Source organism: Hermetia illucens, chromosome 5 (assembly GCF_905115235.1).
Source record: "Hermetia illucens chromosome 5, iHerIll2.2.curated.20191125, whole genome shotgun sequence".
Classification (NCBI taxonomy): Eukaryota; Metazoa; Arthropoda; class Insecta; order Diptera; family Stratiomyidae; genus Hermetia; species Hermetia illucens.
Genome location: NC_051853.1, coordinates 33,241,438 through 33,263,205, shown reverse-complemented (window position 1 = coordinate 33,263,205; position 21,768 = coordinate 33,241,438). Strand labels below are relative to the sequence as shown.

At 41.7% G+C, this 21,768-nt stretch overlaps 2 protein-coding genes across 2 annotated transcripts; one reads left to right on the top strand and one right to left on the bottom strand.

Moving 5' to 3' along the window:
* Positions 1–944: 944 nt before the first annotated feature.
* Positions 945–2,891, bottom strand: LOC119657184 (nudC domain-containing protein 1). The gene is made up of 3 exons (XM_038063974.1): positions 1,763–2,891; positions 1,497–1,698; positions 945–1,437 (listed from the first exon to the last, which is right to left on the bottom strand). The coding sequence occupies exons 1-3, from the start codon at positions 2,780–2,782 to the stop codon at positions 947–949; spliced, it is 1,713 nt and encodes a 570-aa protein (XP_037919902.1). The 5' UTR covers positions 2,783–2,891; the 3' UTR covers positions 945–946.
* A 97-nt stretch (positions 2,892–2,988) lies between these two features.
* On the top strand, positions 2,989–13,281 carry LOC119657183 (NCK-interacting protein with SH3 domain). The gene is made up of 9 exons (XM_038063973.1): positions 2,989–3,232; positions 3,306–3,490; positions 10,332–10,481; positions 10,543–11,352; positions 11,458–11,655; positions 11,726–11,834; positions 11,920–12,129; positions 12,193–12,365; positions 12,478–13,281. The coding sequence occupies exons 1-9, from the start codon at positions 3,196–3,198 to the stop codon at positions 12,667–12,669; spliced, it is 2,064 nt and encodes a 687-aa protein (XP_037919901.1). The 5' UTR covers positions 2,989–3,195; the 3' UTR covers positions 12,670–13,281.
* Positions 13,282–21,768: the final 8,487 nt, after the last annotated feature.

The following is a 21,768-nucleotide window of genomic DNA, read 5'->3' as shown; positions in this document are numbered from 1 at the left end:
ACTGCCTTGGGGATAAGTGCCCGACAGTGCGGATCGCTTCAGCGAGTCTACTCCTGATGAGCTTCCCGAGCAATTTCCCGCCCGTGTCAAGCATACATAGCGGTCGGTATACAAACGAGAGCTCCGGGTCTCTTTTACTCTTGCTGATTAGCGCCAGTGTGGCCACTTTCCAGCGACAAGGACAAATGCCCTCCTTCAAGCAAGCGTTGAACGCTTCAAGCAGCAATTTTGGCCTTTGGCGGAACACCAGTTTGTAAACTTCCACCGGGATGCCATCAGGACCTGACGCCTTCCTGCTTTGAGAACACTTCTTCGAGCATCATCGCTAAATTTACGACGGTGTCAGCTGCGACACTACTACCCTCCGGAGAGCCCTCCAGCGCGGCTCTGCCTGCTCCAAGAAGAACTTCCGGATGTTCATCCTCGCCACATTCCACAGGCAAGGGGAGCGTCGCGTTGGTGCTCGCTGGTCAGTAGGGTCAAGCACTTCGAACGCGATGTACTGGTGATCACTTGCCGAGAAATCTTCTAGGACTTGCCACCCGTCCACCGATGACGCCAGAGTTTCCGGACAAAGGTGATGTCAGGAATCCCTCCTTCACAGTCTGGGCCCCGAAACGTTGACGTGGATCCTGTGTTTAAAACTACGAGTCCGGTTCTCGCCGCCATTTCCAGAATCCGTTTCCCTCTAGAGTCTGATTGAGGCATGTCCCATGCAGGCGCCCTGGAATTAAAATTACCGCCTACCAGAACTCGTCCCTCGGTGCTCGAAACGAAAGTCCGGCATCGTCTCATTCGGCGTCAGGTATACGCTAAAAAACGTTATCCCTAAACAAAGGATCCAGATCTTGTATGACTGTCTACAGTCTGTCATAAAAGAGCAGGAAGGGGGGAGCGGTCATTAAAATATTTAGCCCTTCAGATTAATAAGCCACATCTTTCCTCTTCAATCTACGTTTATTTGCAAATATAAAACAAACTTTTCAGTTAGTATAAATGCAATTGAATCTTCAAGTGCCATCCCTAAAACTTCACCGGCATCCTCCAGCGTCACTAGTTGCTGCTTCCCGATGCTAACTTGCGGTCCATTGCGGTTTCGTAGCATATTCGCAGTGTCATATTTCGACTTGTAGATAAAAATGTGTCGAAAACTCTCGCAGATCACGGCATAATTAAGATCCGGCGAGCAATCGATAAACTTCTTCTGTTGTTTGGATGCCTCAACGTAGCCGAGTGCATTGAACGTCCCCTCGTGCCGGAAGGTCCAGTTCTCCGGATTGGTTGGGCTAATGTGTAAGAGCCAGAGACAGGCGTCGACATCCTGACGAGTGGCTATCGCTGGTGGAAATCCTGGACGAAGGCATGTTGAGAACAGGGGTGGGCGAGAGCCGAGGAGAATCCGATGTGTGGGCTTTAGAGTGTTGTGGTCGATTCGATCTGTGGAAAACAGGTCACATTAGTTCTTAATAACTCTCAATTGCTGGAGAGGTCCTTACCGATATAAAATTCCTCCTCGGTTGATTGCGTCGGCTCGTCACACTCCTCCATTTGTGCTTCCAAGTTAGAGACTGGTGGGCCAACAGGCGGAGAGCAATCTTTTTCCGCGTCAGTGCTTTCTGGCGGGCCACCAGAGACTAGGAATGGCCAATGCAGCGTGCTGACGTCTTTAACGAGAGTCAATTGAAGGAAGTCATTTTCCTGTGGGAGGAAAGTCAGTACAGGGCCTTATTTGAGAAAAAAAGAAATCGAGATTTTTCTTTACCAAAGTCCAGGTCGTTAGATCGGTGTCGACTTTACTGAAAAGCGAGTTGTCCAGTAGAACATTTTCCCGACACTTGACTTGGAGTTTATCCTTCGTGCAGGTTATTTTGTAGTCATTTTTTGTAACATCGGGACGACACGCGAATTTTATTGTGATATCCTCGTCAGTTTGGGACCATGCGAAATTTTGGTTTGAAGAATCAGCGGAAGGAGTTTCTTCCCCATTTGTAGCGGAACCTTCCTCCTTTTCTGCCTCCTGTGCTACTGAGACTGCCTTGAATGATTTATTGCTACACAAGATGATTCCAGTCGACCTTGGCTCCAAGGCGCAGTAATTGATTGAGCCTTTGCCACAGAATGTTTCCTTGTACTCCAGCGTCCTTACTTTCGTCTGTGATTCGGTTATTGTGTACCACAGGAGCTCGGTGAAATTTCCTTCTCCCTCGCGATGTCCTATTCTGTGCAGAACAAAGTTTATCTTTCTAATCTCGCCCTCGTTGTGAACCTTGGCATCACGGATGACAAAGTTTCTATGGTCTTGAGATATATCCGACTTGAAAGCCACCTTCCACTCGGCCGATTTACGTCGGTCGCCAGTTTCAAGCAGATAAATCTGATTGCAGCCATCGCAAAGCAAGCAGAGCTGCTCCGACATGAATTTAAAGGAAATATTGTAGTCCCCCGGCTGCCGGTTTGCAGTCGAAGGAAGTTTATAGACGACAGTCGGTGGTTTCGGCCGGCCCGTCTCCAAGCAATAAGTGCACTTCTGGATAGATCCTTGAGCGTTTATGAAGTAGACCGAGAGCCTGTCCCATGGATCCTGAACGAGGTGGTTGTGCAATGAGAACAGTTCAACGTGGAGAAAGGAATATTGTTCCTCAGAAGGCTTAGCTCGCAGGGGCGGCGTGGTTAGTTCGTGTTTTATAGTTGGAATTGTGTCCAAAGAGAGTTTGTAACCATCGAAGTTGGGGTCGATAAGACGCCGGTCCTGTCGGAGCTCGACGAGTTTTACAGACGACATTTTCCTTTCCGCGCGAGCAACTGAAACGTATCTCCTTACCACTGTTTACTATGCCACGATCAAACTCGGCTTCCGCGAATGTCACTCTTGCCACATTCCTCCGGTTGACGTTTCTCTCTCTTCTGTTTTGGTTCCCGTTTCGCTGATAACACTCAAGAAACTGTGTCTCGGCTAAACGCGACTTCGAACTACTCCTCCTCTTCGAATTTTCACGACTTCCGAAGTAAACGGTTTGACGTTTCACCCTTTTTTTCGCGTTTCGCTTCTTATTGTGAAAAGGACGTCAGAAGCAACGAAAACAGGAGACGAAAACTCTGCTTTTGGCCTTGCAGAAGGATTTTACTGGCTCGTGTTCGCGTTTCGCGCTTTGATGGGTGTGTAGACAAGTTGCAGTGTCGGAAAATCGAGTGAAAATGAGTGAAAAGCAATTCGTGAACGTCGCAAACATGGGTACGGAAACCAACAGACCGATCGAGGGGCGTATTTTCGATCCGACCGTAAATGGCATTTTCCTCCTTTGCAGAGAGTTTCGAGATGCTGAAGGCCCTGTACGACTTCCAGGCCGTGTACCCGAAGACAATCAGCTTCGACGAGGGCGAGTATTTCATTCTGTACCAGACGAGCGCCCGGCAGAGGAATTGGTGGCAAGTGGTCAGCATGAAGGGAAACATTGGATTCGTCCCTTCCAATTACGTAATGAAAATGAAGGTAAATAGTTGATTAGGTTGCTCCCCGGAGGGGGAGGCTGCAGTGTATTGTGGGCAGCAAGTGCGACGACCTTGGGGGAGGGTAGGCCGATGAAATGAAAAGTTGGCACAGGTCCAGGTCAAATTCCGACCGGAGTGGCGAAAAGTGCATTGGAACCTGGTGCAGGACCACCGTGGCGGAGATGATTCTCACTCCATTGCTGTGTTTACATTTTACGGCTACTCTGTGTGCATTATCCTTGCGTGAAAGAATTTCTGACGGTGTCGTGTGCACCCCCTCCGTTGCCAGTGAATGCTCTTTTTTATGGAGGCGAGTCTCCGATTGGCCTCCACTCTTGCTCTGGCCTGACACAGTTTAACTTCCGTTTCACCCTCGAAGACGTGCTATCTGGACTACTTGGATGCAATGTGCACAATTTCATGATGGTTTTCAGGTCAAGAGATGTTTAGTTTGGCTTTGTCATAGGATTTAGGGATTTTGGAGAGGCAGAAAAATGTTTTACTTGTAGGGTCAATTTATTAATATTTTGTCATACACGGTGGAGGGAGAGGTGGTTGTAAATGATAAGGGAAATAAATGGAGCCAGCCGCAGAGGCAATTTAGAAGTCGTCGATCTTTTAGAAGCTAGAATAGTTCCAATTTAGTTAACAAATGGAAGGGAAATTATCAGTTCTTTAATGTGTTCTGCTACGGCTGGCAAATCAATTCTCCTTATTAATAGTTCCACCATAATTAGCTAAATGGCAACGACATGGCAGCCATGTATCGTGTTGATCTTCGGCATAGGATGGTCGCTTTCGTAAGGGGGTGATAATATCCTCAATATTCCGACGATAGTCGTTATTAGATGGTGGGTTTCTGCAAGCATTTGTTTTTATCAATGACGCATTTACTGCTATACATAATAATTCTGGGTTGGGAAAAAGTAATGCAGTATTTGTGATCGAATTTTAACGCTTTATTAAACATACTCAGAATGATCCAATTTAAGTCAAATATGCGCCGTTTTTTTCGCAAACTTGTTGCCATTTAGAAGGCAACTCCATTATCCTCCTCTTATAAACCACCAACTGGCCATAGATGACAAGCTCATAGTGGATGACTCCCTTCCAATCCCACCAAACACATAGCAAAACCTTCCTGGCTGTCAATCCGGGCTTGGCGATGGTTTGGGCCGGCTCGCCGCGCTTCGACCATGATCTTTTTCGCTTGCGATTTTCGTACGTGATCCACTTTTCATCACCAGTCACTATCCGTTTCAAAAATGGGTCGAATTCGTTCCGTTTCAGCAGTGCATCGCAGGCGTCGATTTGGTCCAAAAGGTTTTTTTCCGTCAACTCGTGTGGCACCTAAATATCCAGCCTTTTTTGGAATCCAATCTTCTGCAAATGGTTCCAAATGGGTTTTATGGTCCTTACCCAGTTCCTGGCCAATCGAGCGAATGCTCACATATCGGTCTACTTGGATGACTTCGACGATTTTATCGGTTTCTACGACGATTGGCCTACCATTACGGAGTGTATCTTCGACATCCACTACACCAGAACGAAATCGATCGAACCAACGCTATGCGAATCGTTACAGTATCGGACCCATAAACTTCACAAATGTTTTTGGCCGCCTTCGTTGCATTTTTACCTGTCAAGTAGTAAATGTGTAAAATATGACGTATTTCTTCCTTGGTGGACTCCATCTTTGACGCGCTATAACTTGAGACTGAAACGTACGATCATAAAACTGTCAAAAAGACACCTGTAGCCCAGATTGTCGTCTTCAAATTGCCGTATGACCGATGCGATAAGTACAACACAAGATATGTTTAAATGTCGTCATCTATTGACAAAATACGACATTACTTTGTCCCCAACCTAATATTTCCAGAAGCAACCATGATTCAGATAGTCAATTCTAGGGTCTAGATAAGCAATTTTAGGGGAGATTGAATGCAGAATAACATTCATTGTCCCATCATTAATTGCCTATTTCTTAATTGTTACAAAAAAATATATAATATGTAAACTTCCGGTTTGGGTCATTTTAAGGCGGGAATGGTGATCGAGTTGTTCCCCATTTTTAAGGTTTTATGTAAAAGAAAACCTTATTAAAATCGATTCACTGTCTATCTGACTGGCACACGCCGCTTTCTCCAACACGCCTAAACCGATCCGAATGAAATTTGGCGGACACATGGGAACTATAAAATCCCACGCATACCGTGAGTGACATAAATTTACATGGAGTTTAAAGGGAGATTCCCCATATATGGAAAGGGGGGTGTAAGATCTTTTTTTACGAATATTGTCATGTGGGGTATCAAATGAAAGGTCCCGATGACATGGATTCTAAAGTGCGCGAGTAATGAGTCAGAATTAAAGTGAGATAGGACCAATTTCCCGAAACTACCCACCCAAAAATCAGAAAAAATTACGGTGGTGCGTTTATATGAAATCAAAGCCTCAAAATACAGTGCCCGACAAAAAAATGTTCGCATTCAACATTTTTATGATTCCACCTTTTTAATTACGTCTAGACAACATTTAGTCTTGGGCCTTTTTTGGGATTTAAAGTTAAATATTGCTGTTATAAAAGGATGATATTCACATTTAGTTTAGTATCAGTTTGCTTGGAGATTTGGAAGGAGAGAGAGTGAAACCCCTAATTTTGTGTGAAAAAGGTGTCAGGAAAAACAAAGTTAAGTGTTGAGGAAAAGGCCCGTATTCTGGTTTTGCGTGAACGGAGTGATAGTAATAGGGAAATAGCGAGAAGAATCAATTGTTTGAGGCAAGTATTAGAATTTTTTTCTGAAAAGTATGCCAGAGATGGCCGTTTGGGACAAAAACAAGGGAGCGGGAGGAAACAGGAGATTACTCCCCGGGCCACGAGGTCATTAGAACGAGGATCCTTGCAAGATAGATTTGCAGTTGCTCCTCAATTACGTATTGAATTTCTGGAAGGGGAAAATGTGCCAGTTAGTGTGAGAATAGTGCAGCGATGGTTGAATGAATTAGGACTCAGAGCTCAGAGACCAGCTAAAGAGATTTTAACGAAGGCTATGCTCGAAAACAGGCTGAATTGGGAATTCTGAACGATTGGAAGCGAGTTGTGTTCTCTGATGAGTCGAAATTCAATTTGCTGAAGAAGAAAAGGAGAGACATTTGACTCCCAGGGTATTGTACGAACTGCACACCATTCTCCCTCAGTAATGATGTGGAGATGCATAACATCCAAAGGTAGTTTCTCGTTTCTAAGCGGTGCTGTCAACCCAGAAAAGTACAAAAACGTTATCGAAGGTTGCGTTGCTCAGATGGTAGAAACACTGCATGAGCATTTTGATGAAGCAATGGTTCAGGACGATTCGGCTTCGTGTCATAGAGCTCGTCCTGTAAATAAACGAAATTTTTCTCGGGTAGAATTTTTTATCTGTTTTATCCTCAATGCGGTTCTTATTCACAGGCAAAATCTTGGAAAGAAGAGCTTGGCATGCAGTCGCTGCCATGGCCAGGAAACAGTTCGGATCTGAGAACTTATGGGCGTTCATGAAGCGGCGACTGCAACAAAGATCGATAAGGAACAAAGCAAATTTAGAAAAAACTTCAGGCTTAATGAAATTCCGGACGATTTTATTGAAAATTTATACCAATCGGTGGCTGCACGAGTTGCGGAGGTGATTACGAGTACGAGTCATACGAAATTCTAAAGACCGAAAATAAAAAAAGCGAAAATTATTTTCTCTAATTTGACATTTGTGAATATCTTCATCTATCTACTTTCATTAAAAAAAAATCGTTTAACAAATTGTTTGTGTATACATTTATTTTGGACGTTTTTTTGTACTTTACTATTTACTATTCACACAAATCTTTGACGAATGTACCTTTCCTCTGAAAATTTCAACTTTCCTTTCCACCATATTCTTTGAACAGAACTTCTGCTGGTGTAATTAATAAGAACTTCACATATAATCACATGAAGCACAACTTTATTCTCCAGCTTCATGATAACCGGAAAAACCCCTTTTGAACTTGGATTTTCTTTCACATTCGCAGTGCAAACATTTTTTTGTCGGGGATAGTATGTCCCATTCCGATATCCGAACTCACTACCAACTTTTAGAAATGGACTGAAAATCACCCTTAAGTTCGTCCTAGGAGTACTAAATTTTACACCAGCATAGAGGGCAGTCTCACATACGCATGGAAATCCAGTTGCTAGTGTCGGACATTATAGCAGCTAAAGCATCATAAGCAATGCAAATAAGATGCTGATGTCATAATTAACAGAAATAGTTAACATTCGGGTGAAATATTAAAATTCCATTTATAAAGAATGCACTCCCCGGCACTTTTTAAGGTTTTGCGTGAAACAAAACCTCATTTAAATCAATTCAATGTCCTGCCTGCCTGTGTGTCTGTCTGCCAGCCTGTCACATCCAATTTACTCGGAAACGGCTGAACCGATTGTTCCGAAATTTGGTTAGAACATGTGGTCTATGTGTCCCTTTACATGTAGTGAGTGGCGTCATTTTGTGTGGCTTATTTTTTTCACAGGATGTGATCATGTGGAGTATCAAACGACAGGGACCGAATAGTACTTTTCGAAACTGATCTTATTTCTCATATTGGGTGAAATATAGGGGAAATAGGGCTCAAAATGTGTGCCCCAAAAAGAAAAACAAGTCTCGTTCTCAGAACCTATCCAATAAAAAATCTGAAAAAAATTACAGTGAGGTATCTATATGAAATTTATGCCTCAAAATACGTTCCGCCGTGATATATGCTCAAATAAAGTTAATAATAGTATATTACCATGTTTTAGAAATTTACTAGAAAGCCCTCCTCAAGCTCATCCCAGAAGTACATGAGTATAGGCGATAATATAGGACATAATTCTGAAAAATTTTAAGGCAATCCAACTATTATTAACAAAGTTATAGAAGGTCAAAGTTGCATCATAAGACGTGTATGACGTCATCATCATATGATGGCCGCTCGCCGGGAAGTCTTTCAGAACTCGCCACCCGCCCACCGACTGATTCCGTGCCGAAACGTTGGCGTGAGTCACTGTTTAAAACTATGAGCCCCATTCTCGTTGCCATTAACAGGATGCATTCCCTCTGAAGTCTGGATGGATTACGCCTCATTCAGTACCCTCGCATTGAAGACACTCTAACGAAGATCCGTTGGGCATGGAACAAGGTAGCGTCGTCATGGAGCATCAAATCTAGGTACAAACCCCGGCTTTGTTTTATTTGGTATTATTAGACGCTGAAAAACCTTATCCCCAAACACCAAATTCAGATAAAGACCTTGGCTGTCCCGAACACAAATGGCACCGGTATCAACGAAAATTTGGCGAACGTTATGTGTACATATTCCCAGCCGTTCTCCAGCATCTCCTTTACTGAGAGTATCTGATCAATCGTTTGGTTTTGATGTTAAAAATCTCCCTAGTATTTGCCAACAAACTGAAAAGGATTCTCTGAGGTACTTGCATTTTCATATTTTAGATAATTCACCACCAAACAGTTCGACATACAAGATGGTTTGTCCATTGATGCAAATAACAAAGGCGGAAAGACTAGGCTTAAACTTTCTATCAGATCACGTTTTCTGAACAAGTGTCAGGCTTAAGGCTTACGGTTTGGTTTCGTACCAGAAGCCTCACCTCTCGCCTGCGGCCTCACCATGACCATATTAATAGTTTTCGGATCAGTGTAAAGTATTATCTCACTTCACCTGTTCTTTAGGGATCTCGAGGGTGAACAAGGAGCGTATTTGGAATGGCATATGACGGCGTAAAATAATGTCAAAGGTCTAGTATAACATCGAAGTAGAATTTCAGAGGAATTTGAAGGGTAGTTCCCCAGGGTTGCATTGTGTCCCCCATTTTTCATTACATTGTCGGTGATGTTTTTCATGCTGCCTTGGCTAGAAAACGTGGAGGGGCTCAGTGAACGATGTATTTTTTTCTTAAATACTGGTTTGCACTCTCTTATCTTCATGACCTTGGCTAACTGACTCTTGCCTTTGAGAAGGAGGTAGGCAGGATAGAACCGAAGCTAAAAATCAATAAAACCAAAGTTCTTAATTTGATTGTTCACCGGACTCCTTCTATCTGCATTGATGGATCTTTACCCATCGAGATCGTCAAACGGTACAAACCGTTTGATGTTTCTAGGAAGCGTTGTTTCTCTCGATAGTGGCAATGAACTTGATGCGACTTAATGTATTAATAGCGCTATACCGCCTTCGATGTTTTGTTTTAAATCTGAAATTGCAACTGTTACAACACTAACGTCAAGCTGAGACTGATCGGTGTCAATGTTCTCCCAGTGTTACTATATGGGAGGAGCAAGTGCCAGTGGAGGGTCACTTGAGCAGTTTGAAAGTTTCTCGGAAAGTCGTGGGGAACTGAAAATCATTGCCATGAACAGCGGGGCGCGTAATGTGGTTGACACGCTATACTCATCATGGGGGTTTATAGCAACCATTTGTGTATATCGCCAAAAGGCAGTATTGGTGTCGTAAAAAAGATTTAGATATTAGGAGGAGTGTTGAACAGGAATGGGCTACGCGGTTCGCTGAAGATCGGCAAGAATTCCGCGAGCATTTGCAGGTTACCATTCTAAAGCCCCAGGAAGATGAAATTATATTAACAAATGATCAAATAGAAGAAACTTTCGTACTGCGTTTCGGGGTCCAAGTGCTCCCTTATTACTTTCACATATGGTCCCTCAAAATTGCAAAAATATTTCGTTCAAATTCGCTGGAGTTCCAATAAAGTGTGACTCCATAAGTCTTTTATTAAAGCTGCAGCCTCAAAAATTGTGACTTACTTTCAGGTCGAACCAAAATTCTTAGTGAGTTTCCTTGATTCAAGCATTGAATCTCTGAAGCAATCAAAAGACACAGACATCAACGGCATTATATCAAAAGAAGAGTTAATTCAACGACTCATAGAAAGAAAGGATCTTATAGAAGAGTCAATCAGAGTAAGTGGAGTAAATGTGTCCTTTTTGTTAGTTAAGATGTTTTAATTTACATTTCATTTAGGAAGCCGAAATGGCAACAAACTGTTCTTCTGTCCCCGAAAAACCCCACAGCAATCATACAACCCAAAGCCCAGTTTCTAAAAGGCTTGAATCAACGAAAAAATCAATGTCAAGTCCGGCAGTGGGTGCGGCCTTACCGCAGCTAGTACAAGAGAGTCCCAGCATGGGAGTCCTGTGTACTAAGCTGAATGATCTGGCGCAGGATAATAGCATCACATCAGAACCTTCCGAAGCAACGACAACCACAACTACCGCTACAACTAGCGAGGACGTTGTAACCATTTGCAAGGAAGAATATCATGAGAATGCCTTTTCAACATCACAAAGCAATGGGGTTGCGAACGGTGGTGATGAGACAGTTATCGATGATGAAAACAATGCAAACGGAAGTGAACATAATGAGGATGCAGACAGTCGGAAGGATGATGAAAGCGAACGAAATCCTAGTTTATCGACATGTAAAAGTATTTCAGTGGGATCGGAGGACGTGTATCAGGTGGTCGATGCAATAAGGCGGAATACAAACCTGAGTTTTGAGCTATCGTGCGAGGCATTGCGTGTTGTTTTGTCTAGTTTTGAGCATTTATTTCCGAATGCATTAAGTCCGTATTTGGAGGCGATAGCAGTTCATGTTACGGATAAATTAGATATTCCAAAGGAATTGCTGGGTATAACCCATGATGCAAAGCGATTACAGTATATTTTCTCGCAATTGGCGGATTGTAAAAACGATTCGCAACAGAGAACATGGATGTTGTATGAGGATGAGGAGGACATTCTGCAATTTTTAGAGGAATTGGTTGATATTTTGGTAAGTACGACTTGTGTGTCTATTTTACTCAATTGAAATTGAAGTCATTAATTGCAACTCCTAACAAATTTCTATTGTTTGCGTTAATCCAACAATTGACTATAGAAAAATGCAGACGAAAAGATCTGTTGTCACGAAATGTCCTGCGATCAATATCAAAGTTTGATAAATTTGGTTCAATACTATCAAATGGAAACTCGATGGGAAATCAAGCGACTTCTTCTAAAAGTTTTTACTGCTGCCTGCCATTTGGATCATATAATTGTAGATATTCTTTTGACATCTGTTTTGCCATTGGAAATTGTAAGATTGTGATTTCTGGATTTGGAGCGGTTTGATTGTGAAATTTTGTGGTTTTTCACTTTTTCCGTAGGTAGAGGATATGAAAACTAATTCTTCGAATTTAGAAAAGTTTAAAGAACTTGCCAAAATGTTTACAATTATATTTTCGCTTGGTCAACCGATGCCAGTTAATTATATAGGTGGGTGTTGTATATTATATATAAATCTAGATTTATTCCTGGAAATATTACGGAAATGTATGCGTGTGTTCATCTTTCATTGCAGAACAATTAGGAGTCGATTTTGTAACATTTCTTTTGGACATAATTGAAGGGAATAGTCCCGAAGTTCTAGTCGATACGGTCATAGCTTTATTACTCGCATTTAATCTTCAATTCAACGATTTTACACAGAATATAGTTATCGAGGCAATGCAAAAGTTGTCGTCGGCAAAAACATTTACCGAAAAGATACTTTTAATGCTGAATCGGGAAGGTAAGAGGACTATGCTAGTTAGGTCTTGATTCTGGTTTACATTTTTACGATTATCATTTACAGAGGATCCCGTGAAAATTCTAAGACATTTCACTCACAACATAAATTCAGTTTTAAAAATGTTCATAGACCTATTCAGTCTTCCGGAGACAGCTGGGCTGTTCTACTCAAACGACAACAAAGTTCTGATTGATATTCTCGTGAGGCAGCTTTCTGATTTGTCGGCAGGAGATCCGGTAAGATTAAGTTTAGAAAGAAAGTTTATATTTGGTCTCACTATGTTTACTTTTCGTGTCCCAATTCTGGAATATAAATGTTTTCTGACGTTTGTTTATTTTTTACCCGAAGCTTCGACGTAGCTATCTTGAACTCTGTCGACGTATTTTGCGGAATACAAACTACAAAGAGCACACACATCGCAAGCAGGATCTTATGAAGATTTTCACGCGTATATTCTGCGAGGAAACCGAATGTAGTGCTAGCGACCAGCAATTGGTACGCGATATTGCCAATGAATTTCCACAGATTTTTAAGGCTTAGTCTGCAACGAATAGCAGCAAATGAAATTAAACACATCCAACACACGACTTTTCCGAGGCAGAGATAATTGGCTTCATAGTGAATTCTTCGGTTCCGCCTTCACCGTTCATCATCGCTGCTTCCAATAAATTGCACTGCTTCCGTAAGAAGGCTCAATTCAACGAAACTTTTTAAATGTTTAGCTAGCAAACGGATATTTCAAAGGCATTTGCCGTTAATTATGGAAAAATTGCCAATACGAAGTATACTAATATTTTCCATAATAGCTAAAGAATGAGATAAACTTAGTACAAAGTAGTCATAGAATCTTGATGGTGCCTCGACCCCATTGAAGATTTCGCAAGCACAGAATGACATCTGCGAATTACTTATCTGTTGTGGTAATTGTGTGAGAAAATAACGTTTTGTACTTTCAATATGGTAAACCTCAATTTGCCGTTCTAGATCTTATGTCGTTAGCTAGACGTGTCGAGTTTGTTTTTCAGGTATGAAGAGGAAAGTCAAAAGAAAATGTATTTATTTGTTATATGTGATATTTTATACTTAAGCACTGAACTTATTGTTTGTACCTTGTTGAATATTTTTCGATATTTTGCTTGAGTTCAAGGAAGAGCTAGTATTTGTTAATTATATGAGCCTAAAAGTTTCCATAAGCTTAAAGATCCTTTGTTATGATGCATTTAAGGAAGTATCACAAACCACATTATTTTCATTACAAATTATTATCTCTAATTGTTGTTCTGGTTGCTGTGTAACTGAGACGTATTGTACAGACGATGAGGGATGTTTGTGAAATGAAATGAATACCTGATAAAGCTGCCGATTCCACCTATGCGTCACGCATATTTCGATCCGTAGAACGCCCTCCCTATTTTGAAATAATTTTTGTATCACAATATTACTCCGGTCTCTTCTGATATTTCAGCTACAGGAGTTCACAAACACTCAAGGAACGAAATGTTGAACTCTTCATCACTTCAGAGGTTCAATTTTTGTCTGCAAATTTACATAATTCTTCTTTTTCTTCAGCCTTTGCTCCGTTCCCAAGCGGGGTAGGCTCGTTGTGATCGGTTTCGCCATTTGGTTCTAATAAATGCTTGATCTGGATCAAAATCAGATCACGAGGCTTTTAAACCTCCATCCAGCGTATCAAGCCACCGTTGTCTCGGGCGGCCTTTTGGTCGCATACCATCGACTTCCATGTTCAGACCAATCTTGGTAAGGGAATTATCGTTAGCGTGAATTACGTGACCATACCATGGAAGACGCCTCCCTCGTAATTTTTCCACGATCGGTGCAACCCCATAACGATCGCGGATATCCTCAATTTGGATGTGATCAGCACGTGTCATGCCACTAGTCGAACGCAACATCTTCGTCTCCATTACCTCAAGACGCTGTTCATTGTCTTTTATAGTCGATCAACACTCAGAACCATAGAGAGCTACAGAACGGACGACATTGTGGTAAATTTTAGATTTGAGACTTTCGTTGATACGTCGATCACAAAGGACACCAGTTGTGGAACACCACCTTATCTAGGTTGCGTTAATATGTGAAGCAATTTCATAACGCAGTTCTCCATTGGCTGATAGCATTGACCTGAGACATTTAAATCGCTCAGTTCTGGGCAGGATACTGACGCTGACAGTGATTGTGCCTGTTTCATGGGGATCGGTCGTCAAAAACTGTTTTATTCAGAATCAATCTGAGACCATTTTTGGACGAGTTGCTCGAGATCATTTTTGCAATTAAACGCTAGGAAAACATTATCTGTATAAAGCAGTATATAGGGCGCAGGACGTTGGATGTTCCGTGTGACGGTGTCCATAACAAGAGCAAAGAGAAGCGTTGAGAGGATGCTTCCTTGATGAACACCAACAGAGACACGTAGCGGTTTTGATACACCTGCCACACTTCGAAGTTTACTTTTCAGATCATGGTAGAGCGCACGAGCATACCAGATGAATTCATGTGGCACACGGTCAAACGCTTTCTCCAGGTCTAGAAATGCAATGCAAACAGGGCGATACTTCTCACGGTGTTTCTCCATGAGTAACCGCGCAGCGTGTATTGCATCAATAGTTGCTTGATTCATGGTTATTTGAACAATTTCGCGAATACGGTCAAGAATGCGTTCGAAAACGATTAAAGAATTCACTGAGCCAGCTCTTCGCTTTTGAGAGCTCAGATGCGTTGTCGCCAGGTCCTGTTGCTCTCCCCGATTTCATCCGATTTGTTGCTTCCTCGACTTCAAATGCGCTGACAGTTATGTCTCTGTAGTTTTATGTGGGTATCTGCCTCGGGGATTTTAGCCCACGGTCTTCTTCAGATACGGATTGATTTTGTGACCACAATCAGAGCCCCGCTGCAGCAAGCTACAACGGTACTATTCTATACCGAGTGCATGGACCAGCAATCATACTGGTGGTTGCAAGACATAACTAAATCTCTATCGAACTAAGGAGTACGGCACTCGTGTTGAAACGCAACACCACGTTGAGGCCCGAAGATCTCTGCTCGCTTGAACATAACCAACAACCCCCATGAAGCTCCCGCTAGGGGGCCAACCAACAGGAATTCTCCTGAAGTATGTGATTTTATATATTCAGGGGCTATCCTGGTTCCCATGGTACCAGCATACCCCTGGTAAGGGTAAGGTTCAGATGAGTCCCCGTGCAGACTCGGGTATGATCGCACTAATTAGGCCTTTGGGCCATTCGCCTACTGCATTACGGCCGGCAAACCAATGTGATACAACGTTTCCCGCTGTCACCACTATGGAGGTTCTCGGCCACTTGGTTTTGGTTCGGCCGACAGAGTTGCCGCCCCGTCTTCCTCACTGGCACCTCTGAGCACTAGTTGCGCTGACAGGTGGAACTGCTCCAAATGTCGGCAGTGATTATAGAAGAGGAGGATGAGCAAATTCTTCAATTTAAATTTACTTGAAAAATTATCCGTATATTTGGTATCAGACCATCACATATTTGTCTTGCTTGGATTAACTTACTTACGTCTTGACATCGTCCATCCGTCAAGAACGCCATCCTGCTGCGTCAAGAATGCCATCCTGCTGCGTCGACTGATATGCATTTTCTTGGTCGGCCTGTCGCGGGACCGCCCACCAAGAGAGATCAGGTAGGATTTAGCATAGTGCAATAGCTCCAACTATACTTTATTTATTTTTTTCCCTGGTCTCAGCATTTTATTTTTCTTTTACTGAGGATAGTAGATATACCCACGTACCCTCAAACTTAGTTTTTTCTTTTACATGAGCTTGGAACCAGCATACTATGTTAATAGCATGGCGGAGTTGTAAATTTACATACGTTCTAGGTTTAGTTTAGTGGGGGAAACCGCAGCTCCGGGCATTTGTCAGGCCCCCACGGCGTTCGTAGGTTTTTACAAATCTGAGAACAAACATCATCTAGAGGCAGAAAGTGCGTAGATGCCTCGTTGAAAAAACCTTACCGAGGTGCCTTCGTCTGAGATGGTTGGGCAGGTGTATATGAAGTACAGGGCAGTCTCTTCCTCCTCCTCACATTGGCTGCATACAGTCGAAACCAGCAGTGCATTTTTTTCCATATGGTATTTTAAGAGGCATTGGCGCGTTAAAGGCCCTACCAAGGTTTTAATTTCCCACTTCTTAAGGGACAACAAAAATGCCGTTCTAGCGGCCCTGGGTTCCTTCACAAGGATTTTCGCCTGCCGGCGTTCAAGAGTTCAAGTTTCTCCACTTGGCTCCGTGAATCCTTAAAAATTCATCTTTCAGAGTAGACTTGACAGGGGAGGGGTGGATGCCAAAAGCTGGTTCTGGCCCCGCCACGTTCTATGGTAGGCTTAATATCACAGATTTTCTTATAACGTTGCTTGCGCTTCTATTGTAGTTTCTTATTCAACAAAATTGCATACAATGTCGTTTTACGGCCGCCTTCTCCGCGGGTTTCTGTTCCACTCCGCAGAGTGAAGTGTGCGCTGTGAACGATTTTGAATACTATCTATGATGTATTAAATCAACGCGTCTACCTTGATGTGCTTTTGATTTGCCATCATCAGTATTGGGAACATCCTTCCTTTATAGCACGCACGTTACCAAAAAAGCAACCTAATAAAAATAAAAATTCTCACAGAAATGATCTCATGTCTATAGTCTGAAGTTCGGAAAGCGACTTTTCACATTAAAAACAACTCTACGAAGCCAAAAGGCTGGTGAAACCCGTCTTTAAAACCTTTTTTTCGACAAAAAGCGGAGTTGCTACCAAGCTTTGCGTGCCACATCAAATGAAAGGAGTTTTAGATTATTCAGAAAAGCTTCAGAGGAATGGGAACAAAAAGTCAGGGAGGCTAAACGTCAGCATTGGAATGCCAAAATTGAGAAAATAAGCCATTCCTTAAATTTTTCAGAATTCTGGACTCTCATCAAACGAATCTAGAACTCCTCGCAGGAAACTCAAGCTAAATTCTCATGAAATGACGAACACAACGTCAATTACTCTGATCTGCAAAGGGCTCAATACCATCCATTATCGGGGTTGCCTCCGTCTGAACCAACTATGACTGGTGTACCCCAACCTTTTTCACTTCCGGATCTGATGAAAGTATTTCCCAAACACGGTGGATGGCCTCACCTATGACATGCTGCGTAACTTGAATGAATTTGCTCAAATACAGCTGCTAGAGGCCTTAAATTCTCTACGAATGCAGTAATCAGTGCCACCTGAGTGAAGAGTCATCCGTGTAGTTCCGATCTCACAAATTTTGAATGTTTGTCAAGGCGAAGCTATGCTTATAGGGAGTATAAATCCACAAGTACATGCCTAAATGACCTTCTGTTACACATAACTTTGGAAAACCAAGAAAAATTAGATGCATCAGCCATTTCTTTTGACATCCAAAATGCCTACAGAAAGATTGAGCTAAACCAACTGAAATGTTGCTTTGAATCTCATGCTATCTCTACAGGCATTTCGTCGTGGATTCTGAACTTCCTGTATGAGCGCACACTCAAAGTCGGCAACTACCGCACACTCATTAAAAATGGCTCCAAGGCAGCTGCCGTTAGTCCTGTTTTATTCAATGCGTTTATTTCCAGTCTACATGCTATTGTGGACGCTTCAACGGCAATCTTTTAATTTGTTGACGACTTTTTCATCATTTCGTCTGGTAAGGACAGAGAATTGTCAGCCAGCAACCTGCAATTGAAGGCCAATCAATTTGTGAGCCTATGCAAGGGATTAGCGCTCCCCATCAACATCGACAAGTCCAGCACCATAAGATTTGTCAAACATCAAAAGGAGGGACTCAGTGTCAGGATAGGAGATCAGCTGGTCTGACGCACCAGCCATATAATATTTCTTAGCAGGAAGGTAACAAGCTCATTCACTGCTAAACTTTATTTGGACGATATCTTAACAAATGCGTCAGCTGCAACCAACGCTCTATGGACAGTGTCCGGTATTAAAAGTGGACTCCACTCCAACATACACTTAATTCCCTATAGGAACTTAATCAGACCCAGGCTTGAATATGCTGCAGTGTCCACTGTCAATAGCCCAGGTTATATTAACAAAAAGGTGGGCAGCTTCATTACGTCCCAGCTGCAACGTTGTGCAGGACTCGCTAATTCCACTCGATACGTGCCATCTTCGCTATTACGAGCGAAACTCCCCTCAAAAACAGTAGAATGATTGCACTGCAAAAATTAAAAATCTTCAACAGGAAAGTTTTTGAAAATATCTATCCAAACCTTGCAGCTGAGAATGGTTACAAGCATTGTTTCAGAGCCACCAGGTCCACCAAAATCCAAACCACATTGAAACACAGCACTCCAATTAACCCCGGCTTGTGGATGAGCTCACAAATCGTGGCTTCCGCCTGCTTGGAATTGATCCAGCATGCTCGGTGGATTCCACAGGCGGCGTTGTTGTTTTTTTCATATCTGGGGAAAGTTTAATTTTCAATCTCGGCGAAGCTTCGATCCTCACTGCTGAGTTAGTCGTCATAAAATTTGCAATCTGTGCAACACAGGACCGATATCTCCGAAAAATGGTCTTTTTAACCGACAGTTTGAGAGCGTGCAAATGTATGGTATCTCAAACCCCCACCCAGTTACCTACATAGCTGCAGAGATTCATGCCTTTGTTGAGGTTTCTAACCTTGAGGAAGTCCAACTAATTTCCACTCCAGGGCACAGCGGAGTTCCTATTAATGAATTAGCACGCAAGGCTGCCAAAAGAGCTGCCCTCGCGGGCACATTGACAACCTCCTCCCGTCCTCTCACGGCACAATTATTCCAAGATCTGGAACTTGATTGCTGAGATATAATATTGGGCAGGGTGCTAGCCTTAGTACCGTTAACAATGGTGAATTGAGAGGGCTTGCAATTATTAGCTATTTGTTCTCTTGACTGTAAGATTCCTAAAACATTATGAGGTCTACAAGGCAACTTTTTGCAGCGCTTCTGACTATGAAGCAAAGATCTGCCTTGGTATTTGATAAACGAGAATTTTAGCAACTTTTTTGCGAGCGATATCGTTGGTGACTCTAATTTAAGCCCCTTTTTCTACTTTTGGTTACAGTATTGCTCTTGTGGTTAATGGTTGTTAATGTAAGATTTTTAAGGCCTTTTTCGATCGCAGCCAGCAACTTTCGCCAATCCAATTCAATTATTTTTTTGGTCACACACGGACACGGCAATGGTTGGAGAGATAGAATTGCAAACTCCCAATTTTTTCGCCTTGTATTCCAATGATGGGCATTATGGCGGAGTTATATCCAGAAGTTTTTTAGAAAAATGCAAGACTTGAAGTTACACAACCACCAGAACAATTTCCATTCGTTTCTCATTTTAGATTCCAAGAACTGAAACTAACATCAAGAAAAATATGCCAAAAAAACACAAGCACACAAGTAAATATTCTTTAAACATTTTTCATAAAATCATGAAAATTTCGAAGAAAAAAGTCATTAAATATTGTATTAATTACGATGATACTTTTAAGATACTGATTGTCACTAACATATAATAGGAAGAAAGCAAAAATATTAACAAAGTAAGAACATCATTTAACGGACAACTGTGCCATTCAAGTATAAAGTTAGATATAATTTTTTTATCAATATCTTCGAAATCACACAAAAAAATCTTTACTGTAGTGGAGTGAAAACTAAGACGAGTGTAAACATTTGCTATTATCGTAACATTTTCAGATTGACGATGAGTTTTTTAAGAAAATCCCAGGGTAAAAGCTCAAATCAGAGGTCGAAAAAATCACCTTTGTTGATCTTAATCATCTTTCGGTATTCAACCAAAGAAAATTACATTTTCCGATAAATTTTCGGCATTCAAAAAGTGGTTAAAAATCCCTCTTTTGCTTTAATCAATGCTGGTCATATAGATTTCAACACTTTATTTACATAACATAAAATCTGAGAATGTTATCGAGTATTTAACAGAAGAATTTTTGATGAATCTTAATTAAGTAGATAGTCTAAGAGTTAAATTTGATTATATAATCTATAAAAGTCTTGCCAATGTAAACTGAAGCTAAAATAAATTGTATTTGAGACGAACAGGAAAAATAATGAAACATTATAATATAGAGACAAATGGATTCATAATAACTATTTTTGAACTCGAATAAAATTAACAAAATTACATAACCCGCTTTGTTTTTTGGGCGTAATAAATTCCCTGAAAATTTGTAAAACTCTTACAAATAATTAATATTGTTTTATAAATGACCCAAAAACTTAAAATAAAATGTTTCTTTGTGACCCCCCATTCATGTGAGCTCACTTTGTTGTGGTATTGACGAATTGATATGGGATGATAGCGTCATACACGTTTGCACGAAATACACAACAACTGGCAAAGTTTCACCCTCTATAACTTTGTTAATAATAGTTGGATTTTCTTCAAACTTGACCAAATTGTGCCTTATGTCGTCCTTTATATGCATGAATTTTATAGTTCTAGCATGAAAGGGGTTTCCGGCTAACTTTTTAACATATGCTAATATACTATTATTAACTTTATTCATGCAGATATCGGAACGGGATGCATTTTGTTACGTTTCACCCGATATCAAAGTGGGGTAAGTTTCGAAAAGTACTAATTGATCGAATCGAATCGATTCTAATAAGGTTTTGCTTCACACAAAACCTTAAAAAGATGCATGACAGGGCATCCGCTGTTTTAGATCGTTCTTGATATTAGAAGCTCTCGAGAGTGATCCTGCTGTTTTTATTTGGCCTAACACATTAGTTAGGTTCAACCTTCGTCTTATCAGTTTAGTTGGGACACCTAATTGCCTCATGGCCGTGTAGAGTTTTATCTTGGCGATGCTACCATAATAATAATAATAATCGTTGGCGCAACAATCCATATTGGATCAAGGCCTTGAAGTGTGTTAGAGCATTTCATTCAAGACCGTAACGGTACACCACAGTACACTGTGGGAGGCAATGTGGTCAGCATTGCGCTCGCCCGAGATTTTTACCCTGATTTGACTCAGGTACCCATTCACAGCTGAGTCGACTGGTGTCCGACATCCAATCACGATAACAAATTCCTCTACCCCCCAGCGAGATTTGAACCGCGACCTTCCGCTACGACAGCCCAGCACTCTAACCACTTGGGCCATCCGGACATCGGATGCTACCACAGGTGACCTTAAAGTTGATGAAGAGATGGTGCAACTGATGGTCATATTCCAATAATTTTTCCATCGCTTGTAGCCAAGAGAAAATCTGATCTGTTGCTGACTTGCCTGGAGGGAAGCCTCCTTGGTATGGGCTGAAGATGTTGGGTGTATGAAACTATCCCGCCTAGTAAGATAACGGAATATCTTATAGATGGTATTTAGCAATGTAATACCTGTAGGTTTTGAGAAAAACAAAACCTTATTAAAGTCGGTTTACTGTCTGTCTGTGTGTCACATGCATTTTTCTCGGAGACAGTTGTAGCGATTCACACCAAATTTGGTGGAAATGTGGGAACTGTGAAGGCTCACGCATACAGTGAGTTACATAATTCTAGAACGTATTTTTTTTCATCAAATATAGTCATGTGGTGTATTAAATGAAAGGCCTCGGTTA